The sequence below is a fragment of the Pristis pectinata genome, chromosome 3 (genome assembly GCF_009764475.1).
Source record: "Pristis pectinata isolate sPriPec2 chromosome 3, sPriPec2.1.pri, whole genome shotgun sequence".
Classification (NCBI taxonomy): Eukaryota; Metazoa; Chordata; class Chondrichthyes; order Rhinopristiformes; family Pristidae; genus Pristis; species Pristis pectinata.
The window spans coordinates 114011166-114032048 of NC_067407.1; the positions used below are offsets into that span (position 1 = coordinate 114011166).

Here is a 20883-nt window from a genome sequence, read left to right on the forward strand (position 1 = left end):
TTGAAGCATGATTGCATCTGTTAATTAGTCGCTAATAGCAAGCTAATGTGCGCTTGATGGATAACCGTGTCATTGCCAATCACGCCACTCATTCACATCCCCAGCGGTGCGGCGCTGTCGTGTTTGCGCTCCGATTTGTCACGTGCACAGGATCTGGGGCGGGACGAGAACGACCGAGAGGAGCGTTCTTAATGATTGGCATTAAGTCTAGCCAATAGACTTTGCGAGTCTTCCGCCTAACCCAGCCCATCATCGCGCTGATTGGCTAAGACTCACAAGTGGGACTTTCCCCCCTCTCCCAGACTCGGCGCCTTGCGGATGCCATGGTGCATGCCGGAACATGTAGTCCTGGACCTTCGGAGCCGCCTACCAACCACAAAGCGAAGAGACTACAACGCCCAAGATGCTCTGCGCTTGGCTGGTGCAAGACTGTCAATCATCTCACGTCACGCTGGTTTGCTTATCAAGGTTTTGGAGGAGGGCGCAGCAAATGTGAAGAATACATAAGGGGGTGAGAATCCAGTGTTATCTTCCCTGCGGGGTAGAAATCTTTACTGTACAATGTGAAAACTTCAGTTTCAATCTCTTTCCTGTTTCATAGCACCCCTCGCAGATCGCAGGTTAGCAACGAAATGAAACGCAGAAAGATTGCCATCGCAGCTGGGTTTTGCTTTTCCTTCTTCCTGGGCACATTACTGAATTTGTTATTTATCCCTGGTTTTGATCATCACCATCAGCAACAGCGGCATCAGCGTTTGGAGCAGACCGCCCAGGACCATCTCAGCAACGAGCCGCCCGTGCTTTTTAACCGGGTGACTGACCAGGACCTGTTGAAACAAATTAAAGAAAGGTACGAGGAGGTTGTCCGCTATCGGCAGCAGTCAGCCCCTGCAGCGGCTGCGGGGAGACTGGCCAGACCGCTGGAAAGGCGCTTGATGGACCTAGCGCAGAACAACTCTCCAGATCAGCTCCAACCCCAGCATCATCATCAGCAGCAGCAGAGGAGCCCGGATTTTCAAGAGAGCAAACCATTTACTGTTCAAGGAGAAAACACCTTCGTTTCCAGTAGCCCGAACACTGACTTTCAGTTCCGTTCTCTCCCTTTAAGCTGTTCAGATATTAATAACGCGAGCAGTGTCCATTACTTGGGTTCTGGATACACAAAAGCAGTATACAAAGCGGTTCTTAATGAGACCCTGGCGGTGGCGTTAAAATCGGTGGACTTTGAAGGACACGACATGGAAAACTGCATTAAACAATTTGGGACATTGAAAGATTGCTACCGATTAGCGTCGTACAAACTTGTCAAAGAAATGACACTTTTACAACGGCTACAGCATTCAAATATTCTTAAGGTAGGGACCTGCAATGCCTTATCAGCAACTTGTTATTAAACTATTGCCCTAGTAAGAAGGGAGAAACATCAGGTTTTATTGGGCAATTTAATTCATAGTGCAGGGATCCCTAAACCCATCCATCTGATTGATCTACGTGTCAAATAGAGGAGTGGGGAACGTTCCTACACCGGATGCTTAATGAGCTCTTCGCTAAAATCTGCATCCTAATCAGTCATGGCTTCCCAAGTATCTTGAGTAAGCTATGAACTGAAGAAGGCATATGTAAAACAAAACATTTTTCAATTTGTAGAAGATATTAGTTTCACAAGAAGTTAATTGGCCGTGAAACTGCGCCTCTAAATATCAAACATAACACAAAAGATTCAGCAACGTCTGGCCAATTATTCAGCAATATTTCGGCTCATAATCAATTGCAGCGTCGGATCACGATATTAACGCCCAACAGTCAAGTTCCCAAACAACTCGCTTTTTAAAAAGTCAGGGAAACAGAATCCCGCACTGGGGTTTCTAAGGTGAATTTAGGGTTTTCAGACGAAAGGTCATTATGACTAAGAATGTGTTTAGCTCTTTTTCTCCTCCACTTGTTTGCTATTTTATGCAGATACTTTGTTTGCATTAATTTCCACCTGGTCTTTGGGTAGTAAGTTTTCGGGGTTGCTGAAAGGAGTGGTCCTCTTGGGTGCTGCCAAGTGCCCCTCCAGACCTCGGGTGTCTGCTTTATTTTATATTTAAGGACTCTTGGGTAGTAGAAGATGCGATCGCACCTTGTAGAAAACACAGGTGCTGAGGAATATGTTGCCAACATCGTGGCAGACTGTTTGAAAGGCTTTAAAACGACTGTCACTAGAATGGTCACGGTGGATTTCATCGCCACAACATCAAGCACCAGGTTTTTCACCAATATTGTTACAGTTCAAAATTGAATTCAGTAAATCGCAGCTCTGATTAGAACATCAGCAGGCAATTGAGGTTAAAAATGCTATTTCCTCAGTATTTAAAAACGATGGTCCTTGCTAGAATGCAGCACGTTACAAAGCCAAGAACACAGCTTATCACCATGTGACTCCTGACGTTCTTTTTAAAGATACGTACGTGATGTAGTTAGACATATTTTCTTGAAAGTTGAGTGAATCCACCTCGGCACAACCCTCGTAAAGACGAGACTTGTCATTTAGGTTGTCAGGTCACCTGCTAATGTGCTAATTCCCTCTGGTCAACCGTAATGAGCCCGTTACGGACCCGGGGGAATCCTTCCTGCTGTGACTACCTCGGGCATTGTTCATGATTAATGATTTGGTTTTAATTTTAAAAAAACTATTGTGGAATCGGCCCTTCAATTAGTTGATTGTGCGGACCTGCTTTGGACAGCCACAACGTGTTTGTTCAGTATGATTTTCTTTTAGACTATTTGAATAGATCCCTTTCTTCAGAGCTCTTTGTGCTTAAATCAACCCCAGAATGAATGAAGACAGATTAACTGTATAATAACATGACCAAAAAAAGCCTGAATGTACTTTTAGAGAATTCTTGCGCTTGTACAGTCAGCAGTGTCAGTAGTTTGTAGAAAAATGAATGAAGTTGTGTTGCGCCCGTTGGTCGGTTTTCTGTTTCGTTTCGTGCTTTTTTAAAAAAAAATTTAATTGAGGAAAAGGGACCTTGTGGGTTGTTGGGGCAGATGGTAGGCTTGTGCATAATTTGCAAGATAACGGGCACATTTGTACCGCCAAGATCAGATCAAACTCATTTCACTCGTATGACTTGTACCAGCCTACTACCAACTTCAGATATAAATAGTTCAGAGGACGAAAAGTTTAAACTATAACGTACAGCAGTACGCTTTATATCAAACTTCAGTTTTTATTATGCCTAGGCCTGAGTTAATAATTTCCACTATGAAAAGGGCACTACATATCCGCAGACAGACACAAGGTGCCAAAGAAACAGAACTCGGCAAAATGTTTTCTGCTTCTGTTTTCGTTTCTCACTGGTCTCGACCCTGATGAAAAGTCATCAACCTGAAACGTCAACTCTTTTTCTCTCTCCACAGATGCTGCTTGACCTGCACGTTATCTCCAGTGTTTTCTGCTTTTATTTCCAATATTGTACTTGGTGTAATGTTTAAGGGTCTCAGTCTAAATAACGATTAAACGTTGCACTCAATAACAGCATATGACCATATCCCTCAACTGTACTGTCCTCTCTCTCCCCAGTTGAGAGAAAACATAAGTTTGTCCTTTTTTAAACACTAAACATCGGTTAATCTGTTTAAGGACCAAAAAAAAATCTTAAATATATGCGTCACAGTGTTAGTTTGCAAATAACTTTGCGTCGAATCTCCTGCTCAAGCTAATGTTTGTTTCTAAAGTGTTTTAAAAAAACAAAGTATAGTGTATCAGATTTTGTTGAGGAAAGTTTGGCTGCGTTACTGGCCTATTCTTAGCGCAAAAAGTCCAAGAATAATGAGGAGGGGTACTTTGGAACAGCGCTAAATGAAGGAGCCTATGACAGTAATGAAATGATGGCATCATGCAGTTTGCATGGTTTTAAATAAACTGGAAATCTCAGAACTCGGGCTTTTGATTATTTTTCCCTGGGAAGAAAGACCTGTGCAAAATTTAAGCTACGTAATAATATTCAAATATGATAGAATGAAACCATCTCAGCTTGTGTTTCAGACATGTCTTTAAATCTTTTGTAGAAGAACTACATAAACCTGCTGACTACGCGTTGGTAAATGGGAGTAGCATAGAGAGGTACCTGATGGTTGGCATGAACGGGATGGGCCGAAGGGCCTGTTTGTGAGCTGTATGACTCTATATTAGACTGATAATCAGTGACGTTTAGATTGTACATTTCCATATTCGCCATAGATTCTTAAGGTTAAGAGTAGTTGTATTGGAAAATATAGCTCTAAAAGGTGTTTTTCCTATCTTGAGGCAGATAACCAATGACAACATCTGAACTATATTACTTATTTATTTGGCGAAACTGTACATAAATAACTTTTCTGTTAGCCACCCACTCATTAAACTAAATGAAGTTCTTTGAGACGAGATTTGAATATGCAACAACGGCTGTCTTGTTGCGAAATCTCATTTTCTCCTTTCCTCAGGAGCAGGTGTCTTGGGGCTGGGAGAAAATGTATCTTTCAGCAACCGCTGTTTAATTAGTAAGGACTGGATCCGAGGGACGCCAGAGCAAAATTAATGCGGATCACTGATTTATGACCAGACATTTAGTTGGTACAAATTGCACTCGCTTTGTCACTAAAGCGGGGAAGTCCTCTTCCCTTCATTGGCTTCCCCCCCCCCACTCATTAGCGTGCTGTCCTTTCTATTTCTATGCTAATTTTACTTGGTCAGTCAAAAGTCTCAAACGCAGAAGTCTCATAAATGAAACAATGTTTATAAATATAGCCAAATTGTACACTAACACTTAATAACCCTGACCAGTTGTGTATTTTAGGATATTTGCAGGAATATTCAGTGGGATTTTTTTCTGCGCACGCTGTATTTTATGGACATTGTAGTTAAGTTGTAATTAACATTTGGAGAACACAATGTGATCAGCGCCTTGATTGATTACCAATGGTCACCAGAACCAGAAACGCCTCCCTCCTGAAATCAGTGCATTTCTGCTTTGGATGGCATTCTTTCTAATTAAAGGAGATGGTAATCCGCTCCTGATGCCCGAAGCTGATTGGGTTTTTTTATTTATCTTCCACTGGAAAAACAGTATTTGCATCTCAGAGCCTCGAGTTAACAAAATGCAATCGATTGACGAGATTAACCGAGCGATCAATTCCTAGTTAACTGAGTTCATGAGCGTGTTTTTGAAAGGTGCATGTTGCTTACTATTTTACACCGCCGTGTTTCTGATATGTGTGGGGATCCCGGAGCATTAACGGAATGATTTAAAGAAAGCCTCTTGGAAAAATTACCTGCCGCCACATTGAAAGTGTTACTCGCACAATTTTGTCCAGTGTAGCCTTTTCATTTATTCCAATGTGGCAGCCTTATGGATTTTAATTAGTGTTGCTCTGGGGGAAAAAAATACTGTTCCCTTCCGTTCTCGAGATCCCTTTACGAAAATGTTGAATTAGCATTTACTTTGCAGCAAGCTAGTTGTTCGAAGCAGATACAGAGAATCGTCTAAAACTGTTAGGCTTGCTCTGGCGTGAGAGTGGAGTTGGGTTCCGATTCGTTATCTGCGATGACAGATGCCCTTTAACCTCATTGCTTTCCGCTTGGTATATTACTATTGATCGATTGCCTGTCATCTTCCGCTCTGCAAGCGCTGCATCTCACCAGCAGCCGAGGGGCGATCTTTGTTCCACCGACTCTGGGAGAGGGAGGAGGGGTGTCTGGTCGGTTGGGTTGTAGGTCCGGTCATTGCGCGTTAAGCTGCGGCTCCCGCTTTAATTCGCGGGAGATTTAAATCAGTCAGTCAGCAGTAGAGCCGGGCGCTGGGGGTTCGCTGGTCTGAAGGGCTCAAAGCTTTGCATGCACTGGCGGCAGACTGGAGTGTGCCTTGTGTCATCGCTCAGCACACGGTTCCTCGCAGTAAACCATGTCCTGGCAGCTCTTTACACAAATTTATGCAAAGCCAGTTGCTTGCATTCACTAAAACATCAGCTTGGTCCCCTTTTAGCTCTGATTTTTACTTTACTGTCTATGAACCCATGCCTATCCCTTGAATGTAAAACCCAAAGTCATCTGACGGGGAACAATGTGCCTGAATGTTCCCGCGGAATGCCAGCATTGTGCAGCGCGTTGGATCTGTTCTGCTGCGTTAATGGGTAATTATTAACTCGGGATTATCCAGCAAACTCCCACGAATTAAAACATGAGCCGAAGTTTAACGCGCATTGAGATGGCTTCCGGTGAAAACTTGGGACTGCGTGGGGCAGCTGGTCTCTCGCCAGTAGAACGATGCAGGCTGTGTGAACGCGAGGGTCCGGGGCGCTGGAGTGTGGATGGAGAGGATTTGGGGGAAAAAGCTCATGTCAGTTTGTTTCGCGACGGACTCATTTGTGATGAAAGGGAAGAGTAGTCGCAAAGAGTACCTGTTAGAGCCGCCACTATATGCTGCGTGTATTAAGAAAAACAGGACGGTGATTCATTTAGTTCTGTTGTCTTAAGTTGCTGCCTTATGGAATTTAACCATCCAATGTACAGATATAAATTCAGTTCAAATACTGAGAGGAGGATACAGGAATAAGAAAGATGCAAAATAATCATCTGATGAAGGTGCCTTTCATTCCTTCTGTGTGAGAGATAATCAGGGGAAAATGAGAGGGAAAGTTACCGATTAAGACACAGATTGTGTCACAACATTAAATGTAAATCTGCAGTATATATTGTTGTCAAGAATGTACTTTAGGTTATCAGGTGCACTTTTAAATCCTGAGGTGTTAGATTCTTTCAAGCAATGCTATCACAGATCACTTTAACTTCCCACAAGTGTCATTTATACTAGTGGTGTTTGGAATCTGAGAGATCTGCATCCATAAACCAGGTCACAATATTTACGCTACTACATCCAGCTGTCTTTTCTCGCTGCACATTGTTAATAGCAGTTAAAAGGTCTACCCAGATTTCGTGGTAAAAGTGCATATTGATGGCTCATAAACCTAGTCTTCTGGAATCCAGTCGCAATGAAATTGTAATTCTACCCTTGTTTGGTTCAATTCATTTCAAGTTCATAAGAACTCTGAAGGTTTGTCTTCCTGCCATTGGTAATTTTAATGCAAAAATACACAATGTAATAGGAGAAAATACCAGCATATTATTTGGTGCTGATATAAATTATAAAGGCTTGTGAGAAGTATTAATTGAGTAATATTTTTGTTTAGGACCGAGTTTAAAAAAAATCAGCAGCATTCTATAACTGTGAGATCAAATTAAAAAGTGAGAACTTAATTCAAGAGACAGTCTAGACTTTAAACCCACATTTACATCGGGCTGAATGGCCTAATTCTGCTCCTATATCTTATGGTTTTACATACTTGAATGATAAGTGATAGCTTATATCCCGTTAAGCATGAATATAGCAGCCAATGATAGATATATCACTGTGGCATGGGAGGATGAGTAGAAAGGCAGACATCTTTAGATCTTGAGCTCAGTTTGGAAAACAGTATTTGGCAATAAGCTGATATCAATAAAATGACCTTGAATTTGTTAGACTGCTGTAAAAACCCAAGTAATTTGCCAGTGTTTAGGGGGAAGTAAAACTGCAGTTGTTTCTTGGCCTGTCCTCTGTGTGAATCTAGTCTCTCTGTAACATTGCTGACCTTTAAATTCCTCCCTGAAGTTACCCAACAAATCACTTGACCCTCCAAACTGGGAGGATAAAAACTCAGGACAACAAAGGAAGGGCAGTGATTGCCAGTCTTGCTAGAAATGTTCATATCCTAAAAAAATTTCCTTTCAGAGATAGGAATATTGCTCCTTGAAGGTAGTATTCGAAGCAGTGGATATACTCCAAGAGTCAAGTATCTGGGCACGCCAAGGAGCTATATTGAGGAGGAAGATAGAATCGAATCATAAAAGAATTTATGACACATGAGACCATTGAGTTTGTACCAGATGGAAAAAGAGCTACACAACTTAATTTCAGCCTTTATTAGATTCATGGCACTGTAGGATACAGCTCTTCAAGTGCACATCCAAGTACTTCTATAAATGGGAGTTTCTGCTCTTATCCTCATTTAAGGCAGTAAGTTTCAGACCCCCACCGTCCTCTGGATGAAAATATTTTTCACATCTCCCCTCTAATTCTTTCAATAATTACTTTAAGTTCTCTGGTTTTTGACCTCTGCTAAAGGAAATGCATCTTTCCTATCACTCTTTGGAGGCCCCTCATTATTTTGTACATCTCAATTGATTAAAGGAGCAATGGCAGAGATATCACTCCTGGTTCATAGAGGCCTTCAAAGACAACCATTTGTGATGCCAAAACAATGGTGAGACACAGACTATCTCCAGGTTTGGATTTGCTTTTTATCTATTATCTTATCCTTTTCTCTGCATTTCTCAGTTCCTCTGCCAAAGCTGCTGTCTGATTCTTATGTATGGTCACAAAGGCACTATTGGCCCGCTGACATCTCACCTTTGCTTTAGTGTTCTGAAATTGGAAGCCTAGACTGTGGCTCTCAGCAGGTCACTTGAAAGTTGGGAACATCATACTTGGGCTTGACCCATACATGTGTGCTTCATTCACTGGCTAGAATTTGGAAAAGAACACTGGGCTGACATTCTTCTCCTGTAACTCTTCTCCCCACTTCCATCTGGCAGAGATATAAAAGCTTGAAAACACACGCCACCAGGCTCAAGGACAGCTCCTATCCTGCTGTTATAAGACTACTGAATGGACCTCTTGTATGATAAAGATGATCTCTTGACCTTACAATCTACCTCATTATAGCCTTTTCACCTTATTGTCTACCTGCACTGCACCTGTAACACTATATTCTGCATTAGTTATTGTCTTTCCCTTTGTACAACCTTGTTGTACTTGTATTTTGGAGTGATCTGTATGGGTGGCATGCAAACCAAGTTTTTCCACTGTATCCCGGTACATGTGACAATAATGAACCAATTCTCAATTACGTAGAGGTGCAGTGGCATCTCAGTGACAGAAATCATTCAACACTGTGCACGTCCTTTTTCTGTACATATTACACTAAAGTGCTCTTCTAAAAGATGAGAAAATGTCCATGGGGCAAGCTATTCTTAGTTGTTCACCTTCTTGGGTGTAGTCTCATTGAATGCTTTCCACAACCATTTGTAATGTGTAAAGGAGGTAAAAGTGACACATTTTGCATTCTATTTCAGAAGGAAAAAACCCCATGGGGAAATTCAGTAAGATAATTGAGCACCTCCCAAACCTCCAGTCTCTTACTGCTAAGAAAGACAAGGGTGGAAGACAGAAATATCACCACCTGCACCTTTTCCAAATCAGAGGAGTGAGAGATTTGGAGATGCTTCAACATTTATTTATCTTGACTAGGTCCAAATATTGGATCTCTTTCTCAAACACGGCTGCAGTATCTTTACTAGATAAATGGCTTGCCACTATCTTCTTGAGAGCAGTTCAGCAGTGACAACCTATGTGGTTTTATAAATAACTGAAAAAGAATGTGAGATCTCCATAGTTACCCATGATGCTTCCAAGGGCATTTGCAATTGTCACAGCCATGATATGCCAAACTGTTCTCCACCATCAGGGATTCCATGTTTGCCATTTCCATGAGTAACCTATTCCTTGGACTTTCAACACTACAAAAAATAAATATTGCTGGCTGTTTGATTTCTTTTCTACATGTTTTTGGTATGCTCTTGTCTCATTCAAATGTTATTTTGATATTATTTGAATCCACCACATCCTTTTCTACCACAACTTAAAATCTGGACACCATTTCCCGAGCTCTTAAATCGTCCCTGTCCTCATCCACTATAGAATAAATTAAAATAATATGTTTGATTATACCAGAACTTTGTGTAATCTCATCTTTGGATCTTGAGGGAGAGCTCCAATATCTTTAGTAAATACATAGCAACTGATTGACAAATTGCATCCATCTATTTACAGAAGACAATATTTTGCAAGATAACTTGCATGACGCAATCCCTTTTTATTAAGGCTTTCCCAGTGAACTTTATCTGCTCTTGTTGAATAAAATTAAAATGTCTGCTCACAGAAATTCAGAAAAATGCCAGCTCTATACATGTATAAAAATCGCTTGCTTTGAGTCAAAGCAGTGCTGGATTCTGGCATAAGAGCACTGACTCGCACTAGGATTCTCCCTCCAGTAATTCTGTTTGCTATTCACTTCACACAACAAACCAAGGCCCATTTTTCTTGCATATTCATTCATGAGGGGCTATTGCATGCATGCTGTTAACTTGCTGATGACAGCTTAATAAGGTCCTCACTTTGTGTTTCATCCCAATGAGCTTGTCGAGCTTTGTGTGGCAGGCTAACCTTTCCTCTTTTTTTTCCCTGAATATGGGGCAGCTGTGTCACTATTATTTAGAAGAATGAAGGACCTTTGAGAGACCATAGCTGTGACAGATTATACTAAGGTTGTCTTACACATGAAAACCTACAAGATTCTCTGTGCCATTATTGGAAACAACAGTGGACAATTTAACCTAAAAAAAATGCAAGCCATGTTACAATAGGGAACTTTAACAGTTGGACAGAGATGCTGTGTAAATTCAGTAACTTTGATTCCATAGGTCGTTCCCTTATACAAACACTTAATTACCTTTTACTAAAACAATTGGGAGTTGACTTGAGGTGCAAATTGATTTTTTAAAAAAAGCTGTTGTCCTGCAAAGTATAATTTTCTTTGTTGTTTGTGAAGTGGATAACATTCCGGGCCAAAAATTTAAAAAATTACTCTGTCGGAGAATGATTTATAATTAAGTAGCGAAGAATGAACAACCTGGAATCCCCAGCAATTAGGCAGAAAATAATTGTCTTTTTACATTGCATTTCAGTTAGTACTTGGTATTCACAAATATGTATTCAAGTGTGGGAGAAATTAAATTGTTGTTTAACATTTCTGAAATACAAAATGGAAAAAAAGCAATTTGTATTATTTGATAGTTAGAAGTCACTTTATTTGATTTTATTATATCACATGTAAACAGTGCTCAATTTCCTGAGAATCTTTATTTATCTATTCACTTATCTATTTGATTCTGACAAACAGATAACCATAAATTAGTTTTGAACCTTTTAATTAGAACATTTTTCCCTAAACCTAAAGGTGTAGAATTTACCATAGATGTGAACATCTGGAAACATTAAATTGTTCACAAATCAACAATAACATACTCAAATTTTGCTAATATTTGTAGAATGTTAAACTGTAAATCATGGCAATGATTATGAATCACACTAGTTTGGTGTGTGTAAAATCAAAATAAATTGCCCACAATTGACAATAAGGCTGCCAATGCAGATATCAAAGATAATGTGAGGAAACAGGTGTTGATGATGGAAATATGCTGACAATGTCATTGAGATTTGACTTAAGGCACCTTGTTGAGGTCAAGTAGAGGAAGCTTTACTTTGCAGGTAACCAAAGTTATAATTTGACTCCATACTTGACACTGAATTAGGTGTAAACAATGGGTAAAAACGCTGCCACCCAACACTGAGAAACTTGAAGCTAATCATCTCTCAAAAGGACTTGGCTGAGGTTGCTAATAATATCTGATTTTAATTCTATATAGAACAATTAAAGTTATAGTGCAATTTTCCAATTACTTGAGGTTGAGTTTTTTTGCCACCCAGTGTAGAGCCCATAAGATTTTCCCTTTTATTGATTGCTGCATTTTTTTCCTCATTGAGTGGGAACAGTTAAATTTAACCCCCATGTTTTGGAATTGAAAATTCCTTTGATCCATTGAATTTTTTTTTACTGCTTTGCAACTGATATGATGGAACATATTAAAAGATCATAAGATTACTCTTGAAACATTTTTAATGGAATAAAGGAATACCATTTCCATTTAGTTGACAATTACATCATTAACATGCATTTTTTATTGCAATGATAAATTCTAATCAATATTTTATAATCTAACCATTGTAGCAAGGAGATTCCAGTTTCCATAACTATGGAGTTCAGCAGTCTTTCCCTCTGGCATTTCCCATGTTGCACCGATTGCATTGGTGCATGCAACAGGTCCAATGACTGACACTGATGTGCGCTGCTAATGTTGGCTTTAAACACATGCACCCCCAAATAATTATTTTTTCAAGTCGTTGTGTTAAATAAATAACATGTTTTTCAAGCTTATCAATGTTCATATTATTAATGTCTTCGAAGAGCTAAGGAAATCATCACTATTGATCAGAAAATATCTTCTTGGGAATATGTTGGTGCAAATAAATTAGGTTATTATTTGCTGGAATAACAATATGCAGGACAGCAGGCAAGGTTAAGAGGCAAGGTTTAATTTGGAGACTAAAAGCCAGCATTCTGGAACATTGATTCAGACATATGAATTCAAATCCCACCATGGTAGCAGGGAAACTTGAATTTAAATAAAGTAAATAGCCTCAGTAATGTAATGATGGAACTACTGGTTTGTTGCAAAAAAAAACAGGTTCAGTAATGTTTCGGGGAAGCAAATCTGTCCTCCTTACCTGGCTTTGGCTTGTATGCGACTCCAAACCAGTCAATGTGGTTGATGCTTAACCATCTCCTCAATATTGGGGCAATTGTAGGAATGGGCAATAAATGCTGGTATTGTCAGCAATGTTTAAGTTCCATGAATGAGTAAGTATAAATTAAACTCTTCTTTGTTCCATATTAACAAATCTGAAATGGAGATTTTCTACAACCAGTGGTCAGTATGAGGATACATTTGCTCCATCATCCTTAACATTTAAATCTAACATTTGTCTGGATATCTACCTCAGATTAATTTGATTGATATTTGACACTGAGAATATCTGGTGTTTGGGGAAACTTGTGAGAATTCTTTGGGATGCAATGGTCTTGAAATAATAATTGGTCTGCAAAGACCAGGAGGGACAGAAAATTATTTGCTTTGCCCTCCTCTGGTTGTAAGGCCAGATTTGTCCTCTATTTATGCTACAAAAGTTTTTGAGTTAATTTCTAAGTTGCATCTCCAGGTGCTCTTTCTTAAGATGGTAATTAAAGACCATAACATCGTGCACCCTCTGTAAAAACTAACCCTTGCAAGCAGTTGCAGGGAGGCAGTCAAATGAAATACAATCTCATTGGCCAGCTCTTTAAGTCAGCAAAGCAATTAGAAACTATTGATTGCTTTTGGACATCTTTGCCATGCTTGTTTATTTTAGTTGTCTATTCTTTATGATTTGCCTAAACATCACAATGGAAGAATCATTAAAATAAGAGATCCAAGATATACTGGGATCACTGAGTTTATCTGATCAAGTAATGCTAATGGTAGCTTGTCTTGCAGAAGTCTGCACATTCCCCTGCCCATTGCCAACCCTAGTCCCACAGTGAGCCAGAGACCCTGATTCTTCCTTGGGTCTCAGTCAGCCAGAGACTCCTGCCACTCAATTGGCTAGTGTACTGAGAAGTTTTGGCTGCCTGCTGGTGCAAAGATTCCTGGCTCCAGCTGCACAGTCAGAGACTGGGTGGGCTGGAAGTTGCCAGCTTGGAAGCTAATGAGCATCTCCACAGGTCCAGCCATCTACTGAATTGTACAGCAGGTAAGTGTCTGCAGCTTGGGCCGTATCTGCTGGTCAGTGAGTCCAGTGTTCTGGCCCAGTGGGTTTGATGGAGTAGATGTTCCGAAAATATTTTGCAGTGTCTAAAACAAGGGGATGTACAATAGAAAATTCAGGAGGGAACCTTATTCCAAAGAATTGTTAGTATGTGGACTCACTACCGCAATGAGTAGTTAAGGCAACTAGCATTTATGCTTTTGTGAGAAAGCTGGATAAACATGCAGAAAAAAGAAACTGGGGATTATGCTGCTGGAGTGAGATAAAATAAGATGGCAACAGCTTGTCTGGTGTAAATTTTATGAAAATGAAACAAATATCATACTTTGTAAATCCAGTAATTATACATCACAGCAATATCACCAGTAATTGTCTGTTGTTCCATCGAACAATTTTGATTAAACAATTTAAAATATTGATTTTCTTGTGTTTTTTGTTTCCTTTTTACAGCTCTATGGTTTTTGCTACCAGGATAGCAATCACATTGCTGACACATTAACCACTATTACAGAGCTTGGATCCCCTTTGGAGATGATTCAGCTTTTACAGACCTCATGGGAGGAGAGATTTCGAGTAAGTAATGATTATCTCTGGAGCTTTGAGTGCAAAGGAAGTTGTGGGGGAGGGAGGGGATGAAAAGTGCAGCAAAGCAGAGAAAGAAAATTTCTCAGCTGCAAAAGAATTTTGTTTCCTGGACATGTTTTTCCTTTTAAAATTTTGAACCATGCTTGGTAAACAAGCATGTCTTTTAAAATCTTCCAATTAGGTGGGGGACTGCTGGTCAAATCAAACTGATTTTCATTTGATTAAGCATAATGAGATGATTTCTCTGCTCTCCCTTTTTTAAAAAAAAACTTCTAGGCTTAACATTTGAAATACCACAATATTTAAAATGAAGATAATGTGCTTCCTTATCTTTCTCGGGGCATCTTGTCATGAATGTATTTTTTTTTATTTTCATTTGGTGTTAGACTCAGAACTCTGAATGTTGTGGGGAAAAGCATTCACAAAAGGGACCAGGCTCAGACACACCACTCAGTTTAGGAAGAGACATGATATAATGTTACACATTCCATTTAATTTATCATAACTAACTCTGTCTAAGCTCATTTACATCACTATGCATAACCTGTTTCACTTTCAAACTAGTTTTTTGACTTTTTAGGAAAAACCAAGATAAATTTAATTTACTTACCCTTTTTTTGTTTGGGGTGGGGAGACTTTATTTTCTTTTATCCAACATAAGTATCCTGTTCTCCCAGTCAGGTAGTCACTTCCATTCGGCATACAAACAACTATTGAAACTGTCAGTGGTAGTAATTTGTCACCCATCTGGGAGGGAGAGTTCATTGATGGAGGAAACTCCAACTGGTGAATAGGGTTTTTCTTTATCTACATGCTCCAGAAAACTACTTTCTGTGAGACCAGCATTATTTGGCTTTCTAGTTGACCTCAAAAGAAAAAATAAATCATCATTGTATTCAGTAAATCACAGAAGAGCCCCCCTTACCAGATTACAGTGAATTTTATTTTTCTCTTCCCAAAAGTAGGTACATTTAAAGCCTTAAAACTGTCTGCTTTAACATATTAACTTCTCAGGAAATGTTAAAAAGTGAATTATAAGATACTGAACAAATCAAAGGGCTGATACCTGAAACTGTACCACTGTCCTAAATTAGCCAGGATGTGTATGTTCTTGTGTATAGTGTAAACAAAGTGAACTTTCCTTTGCGTAGTGTCATATTTCACTAAATGTTTGAAGATGGCACATGATAGGAAAGTGTGATGTAAATGCATTGCATGATACGGCACTGTTACAAAATAGTATAGCTCGGGTCCAATTTGCAGTCTTTGCAGAGCTAACAGATTTTCATCCGGGCAGCAGTTGGGGCTCTTGTATTAGGGAGAAGGCAAATCGATCAGCCTTGCTGCTTTTAATCATTGTCTAATGCAGATTTACAGGCTTCGTATAGGGATGGAATAGGATTTGGCTAGATATCCTACATGATTGATTTACATATTAATAGTATTTAAAGAATAGACATTTGGATGAGATGTAGACTGCTTCTATAGACAGTAGTCTAGAAATTCTGTGAGCAGCTTGACATTTCTTTGTGCTGCACAAAGGAATTTAATCAAAAACTTGATCTGGTGCTTGCTGCATAATTCTCTCAGGACATCAGTTTGGTTGCAGGTTCCCTTTTGCATATGATATGCTTATGGACAGGGGTGTCTGGACATGTACAATGGTGTTAAATGATGTACAACACACATTTTGATGCCATCCTCATGAAATTCAGTTATGCATAGGTGTCCTGGGGACATGCAGGAGCAGGATTCCACAAAGCTTGAAGCCTTCAGTGCAGCTGGTAGGAGATCAGTCTGACCTGGTTCATGACCGTGTAGTCTGACTTCTGGATCTTCCTAAAGATAGGAACCCTTTTGGTTTTCTACTTGCTCCACTCTCCAACAAACATTTCACAAACCCTATTCCTCCACCTTGCTGCATCGCCCTGCCTCAATATCAAACATATCATCTCTGCCTTTCCCTACACCCAGCCACTCTTCACATTTGCCCTTTTTCCTCTCTCTCTTCCCCCCCCCCCCCCCCGAATTCAACTCTTGAGATCCCATTCCCCTCCCACTGAGCTATTTTCTTTTAACCTCTTTCCTCCCAGTCCTGGAATCCCTCCACTGAAAGCTTTCTCTCCAAGACCCACAATCTGCAGTCTGCATCCTATCTCTGCTAGTTACACAATGGAAAAAGGGTTTGGAGGGATATGGGCCAAACACAGGCAGATGGGACTAGCTCAGGATGGCATGGATGAGTTAGGCCGAAGGGCCTGTTTCTGTGCTGTATAACTCTGAGCTACATTGGCTAGATATTCATAATTTATGATCAGTTTCAGTGGAATTCATTCCTTGTTGAATATGTTTATTGGAGAACAGCTGAAGCCATATTTTACTGAGCTCTGTCATTCTGCAGTTTTACTTAAGCTGAAGAAAATTGTATGACTTGTACCTTGTGCTACTTTCATCGCAGATATGTTTGAGCTTGATACGCTTATTGCACTATTTGGCCCATTCTCCTCTTGGCTCAGTAACATTGCTAGACTTCCGTCCTCGCCAATTTGTTATCGTTGATGGTGAACTCAAAGTGACAGACTTGGATGATGCCAGCATCAATGAAACACCGTGTTCAAGCAACAGTGATTGTTTTATGGAGTTTCCTGCCCGAAATTTCACCTTAATCTGCTCATTGGAAGGTGTATGTCAAAGGATGAATGAGAAGCGGAATCTCTACAATGCTTATAGGTAATTGCTTCTTTCACTGTTGAACATGTCAGAAGAGCTCAGTTTGCAACCACCACCATTGCCAGAAACTGAATATTTTTCAGTTTCATTACTACGCAAAACTGCTTTGAAACTGCATTCCACTTTGTAAAGGACTTGTGTAATTGACATCATTTTGTGGTCCTCAGGATAATATGTCCAAACATGGTATACAGGAAGTCCCCGGGTTACGAACGAGTTCCGTTTTTGAGACTGTTCGTAACCTGATTTTGTATGTAACTCGGAACAGTGTCCGCGCATGCGCACTTGGGCCGGGGATGCGTGGCCGCGCATGGCCTCGGCCACATATGCGCACTTGGCCTGGGGTTGGGCCAAAGAAGGTGTACCGCCGCCGTGGTAGGATTGGGTGCCAGGCCCACTTACAGACCGACCACGAAGGTCAGTTCGTAAGTACGGGTGTTCGTAAGTCGGGGACTTCCTGTGCTTCATGTTTATTATGACAAGAGAAGTAAAGCAATGAATAGTGAGAAGTTTGCAATGATTCTAATATTTTTACATAGTTCGCTCAATTTAGACAAACAAGATAGTCAGTTACATGCACCAATAGTTTCAGCTTAATCCATTCAGTTCCTTTCAGAATGATGGACTCAACATAGAACATTCTATATAACCAGTAACACACAAAAACTAGCTCTACAAAATTCAGTAGGATCTCTAAGTAGAATTTCAGTGAAGATGACAAGGGTTGATGTGTAGAGGACAAAACTAAACGTTTTGTACTTTAGAAACCATAGTTGGATGTAGTCACTTTGATTGCATGAAACTGCGAATGAATCTGCTTTTGACTTTTAAAGTTACTGGTGATATAAATGAAGGACCACGGGCCTCCATTTGATGTTTGAGTGTAAAAGGAATGTAAACAGACCCATTCCACACTAATTATGCACGGATTAAGTGGCAATGCTGTGTTACTCTATAATGAATGGCTGTAAGCAATCTGTTATCTCTGGGCAGTTTCATAAACTCGTATCAATGGCGGAAATATGAGTGCACTGGGTGACGCTTCACCGCAGTACTGTTGCACAAGTGTTAAAACAGAGAACCCATGTGTCCTCTCCAGTAGAAATGAATGATTCAGCATTGCAATTGGAAAAATCATTAAGAAGGGAGTATTGACATTGGCCTAGTGAATATTTATCTCTCAGGCAATACCTGAAGCAAATGATCTGTCATATATTTAATTACTTTTTGCAATTTAATCAGGAGTTTTCTGTGCACAAGATCATTGCTTGTACTACAACAGGGACTATGAATATAAAATACTTCATTGACTGTGAGGTGCATAGCTATATCCTTGGCTTATGAAAGATGCTATATAAATGCAAGTTCTTTTCTCCCCATTTTTCAGTTTTTATGTTGGAATCTTTGCATGGTACCAATACATTTGTTCAGTGAAAGACAACTTCAAGCTTATTTTAAACACCAGCCCTTGTTTCATTAGCCATTTGTAACTTCTCTAGTCTTATTGCACACTGTGACATTCGTAAGACAGTTTTCAACTCCTATTGATCTGCCTGTTCTCAACCAGAATTTGGATGGTTAGCAACTGAAAATGGGTCACCTTGACCTTGTACAACGTTACAGAACAGCCTGCAAATGGGCAAGTGTTGTCCACCCATCTGAAATCTGCTTAAATAGGAAAACCTTGCCTAGAAATTCAATTGCATAATGTTTTATTATCAGTGTTAGCCAAGTGAAAATTGATTCAATTTTTCGGAAGTGAAACACAATAATTATTTTGTTTATTCTTTCTAGTGGAAATGAAAGTTAAATAGCTTCTATTATAGTGGCTGATTCATAATGGCACATTAAAAATTCACACCCTTGTTCTTTCTCCTGCATCTAATCTTTTGGAACATCATACCACGAGTGTTGTCTCAGCTTTGCTTACCTTTTGTGATTTAGTAAAGTGCGAAATAGAAAACATTGTGAGGCTGAAATTGTACTTCATTGTCGAGTGCAAAGAATGATGGTCAATGGGCAGCCAGTTTTACTCCCACACAAGTGACTTCACTTTATTTATTAAAAAAAATTATTTTATTTATAAAATAATATCAGTTGCCCTAAACTTCATGCCTGGTTGATAGCTTACAACTCTGCTCCAATGACTTTAAGGGACTTCAATGGGACAAAAGTTCGGAGGCAGGAGTACAACATCTGTGGTTACCAAGTGGGGATGCATTTACAGGCAGCATCTTCTGAAGAAGACGTATGGAGCTGCTTAGTGAAATATTGAGGGTGTCTGCTCAAAACAGGACACCATAGAATGACCATCCCTAGTACAATCCATCTGGTTTTCCTTCCCATTAGCTCCATACCACTCATTTTGTACCTTTTGATAACTTCAATTTCACGTCTGTGATCCGACCGTGGCTCTTGACTGAAGTTAAGAATCATTGGTAACCATGCTAATCCATTGCAGCACATCATTTGGCACGTGCTTGTAAGCAACTGAACTGTAGATCTGAGATTGCTTCAAGTAAGGAGAAATGGAGGTGGGGGGGGAACATAGTAAATCTCTTGCCCTTTCAAAGACACCTAATACTCAACACTTTTTCCTGTTGCAGGTTTTTCTTTACCTATCTCTTGCCACACAGTGCCCCATCAAGTCTGCGACCATTACTGGATAATGTGGTGAATGCTACAGGTATGGTATTAAAAAATTTTATTGCAACTGGCTTCATTAAATCCAAAGGTTTCAGTTTTCATCTTATACTTTTGGAAATATTTTGATCAGAAAGACATCAGACCCCTGTTCTTACAACAGGGTTGAGTGAAGGTTGCAAAAAACTTTCATCAGCTTGACCTTTTTAATCCTGACTCGCAGTCAGCTGTATCAGACATGTTTAATCGATTTATACTTAATCGCATAAACCATTTAACTGAATGTATTTCTGTCATAAAAACAAATCCCTTACTGTTATAGAAATTGTCCGGATTAGTTTCATTTGTTTCTTTTACATTTAATCTAATTTGGTCTTCTAATTGGCTGTTAGACAGAGGACATTGACAACAAATTCCATTCATTTATTGTTATTAATGCAGCAAAATTATTTCAAATCTTTCACTGAACCATGAGGAAAATGTCAGTACGAAAGGAGGAGTTAGAAAGCATGACCAAAAATATATCGGACAGAAAGATGCACTTTAGGGAGGGTTTGTTTTTAAGGAGAAAAAACAGTGAAAGGATCGGGAAGGAAATTTGGGCATGAGCCTTGGGTTTCTGAACTAACAGTAGAGCAAAAACCCTGTTGGTGTACAGGGGTCTGAGTGCAGAGGACATGAGAATGGGGCGAATGACTAGATCTAAAGGGCCAGAGGAGGTTCCAGATATAGGCAGGGGTAAGGCTAGGAAGGCAATTAAACATGGATTTGAGGTATTAAGGTATTTGTTAGAGATGAAGAGCAATGGCTGTCTGACTGAGAAACCTATTTGTCTTTGGTGAGAATGTTCCAAGTGGAGAGTCAGGAACTTGATTTGTGTGGACAGAGGAATTCACCACATAGAGAACTATAATCAATTGGAAATTAAAATGCCTCATTGTGTTGTATAATTTTACTAAGTTTCTTTGCAGGAAGGACAAGCATGGAATTGTGATGAGAAGTTGAACTTCCTGCTTTGGATAAATTGGTTTATTTGATTAATTCCATCTCTCACATTTCAGAAACCATTGCCTTCAGCAGAAACTTTATACAATTAAGAAGACAGTGTAGCTTGCAAAATGAGAGATGGATTGATACAAGGAGACATTCTACAAAGGATTGCTTCCATTGTATTTTACTTACTCGAAAGACAAAAACAGAATTTGAGACTCGTACCTCTGAGTATCCAACTAGGGGATTAGGCAGTGCTATCCATGTTGTGTTCCAAACAAACAAGGGTTTCCATTTATAGCTGAAAAGAATTTGCATTTACAACAAAATT

General features: G+C 39.7%; 1 protein-coding gene across 1 annotated transcript in view; it reads left to right on the forward strand.

Annotated features, from left to right (window-relative positions):
- Window positions 1–445: 445 nt before the first annotated feature.
- Window positions 446–20883, forward strand: part of pkdcca (protein kinase domain containing, cytoplasmic a) — a 44462-nt gene continuing 24024 nt past the window's right edge. The window contains exons 1-5 of the mRNA XM_052011923.1: window positions 446–511; window positions 602–1355; window positions 14055–14177; window positions 16648–16919; window positions 19526–19605. Coding sequence (XP_051867883.1) covers window positions 633–1355; window positions 14055–14177; window positions 16648–16919; window positions 19526–19605 — 1198 coding nt within the window. The 5' untranslated portion in view covers window positions 446–511; window positions 602–632. The remainder of the gene's footprint in view (window positions 512–601; window positions 1356–14054; window positions 14178–16647; window positions 16920–19525; window positions 19606–20883) is intronic.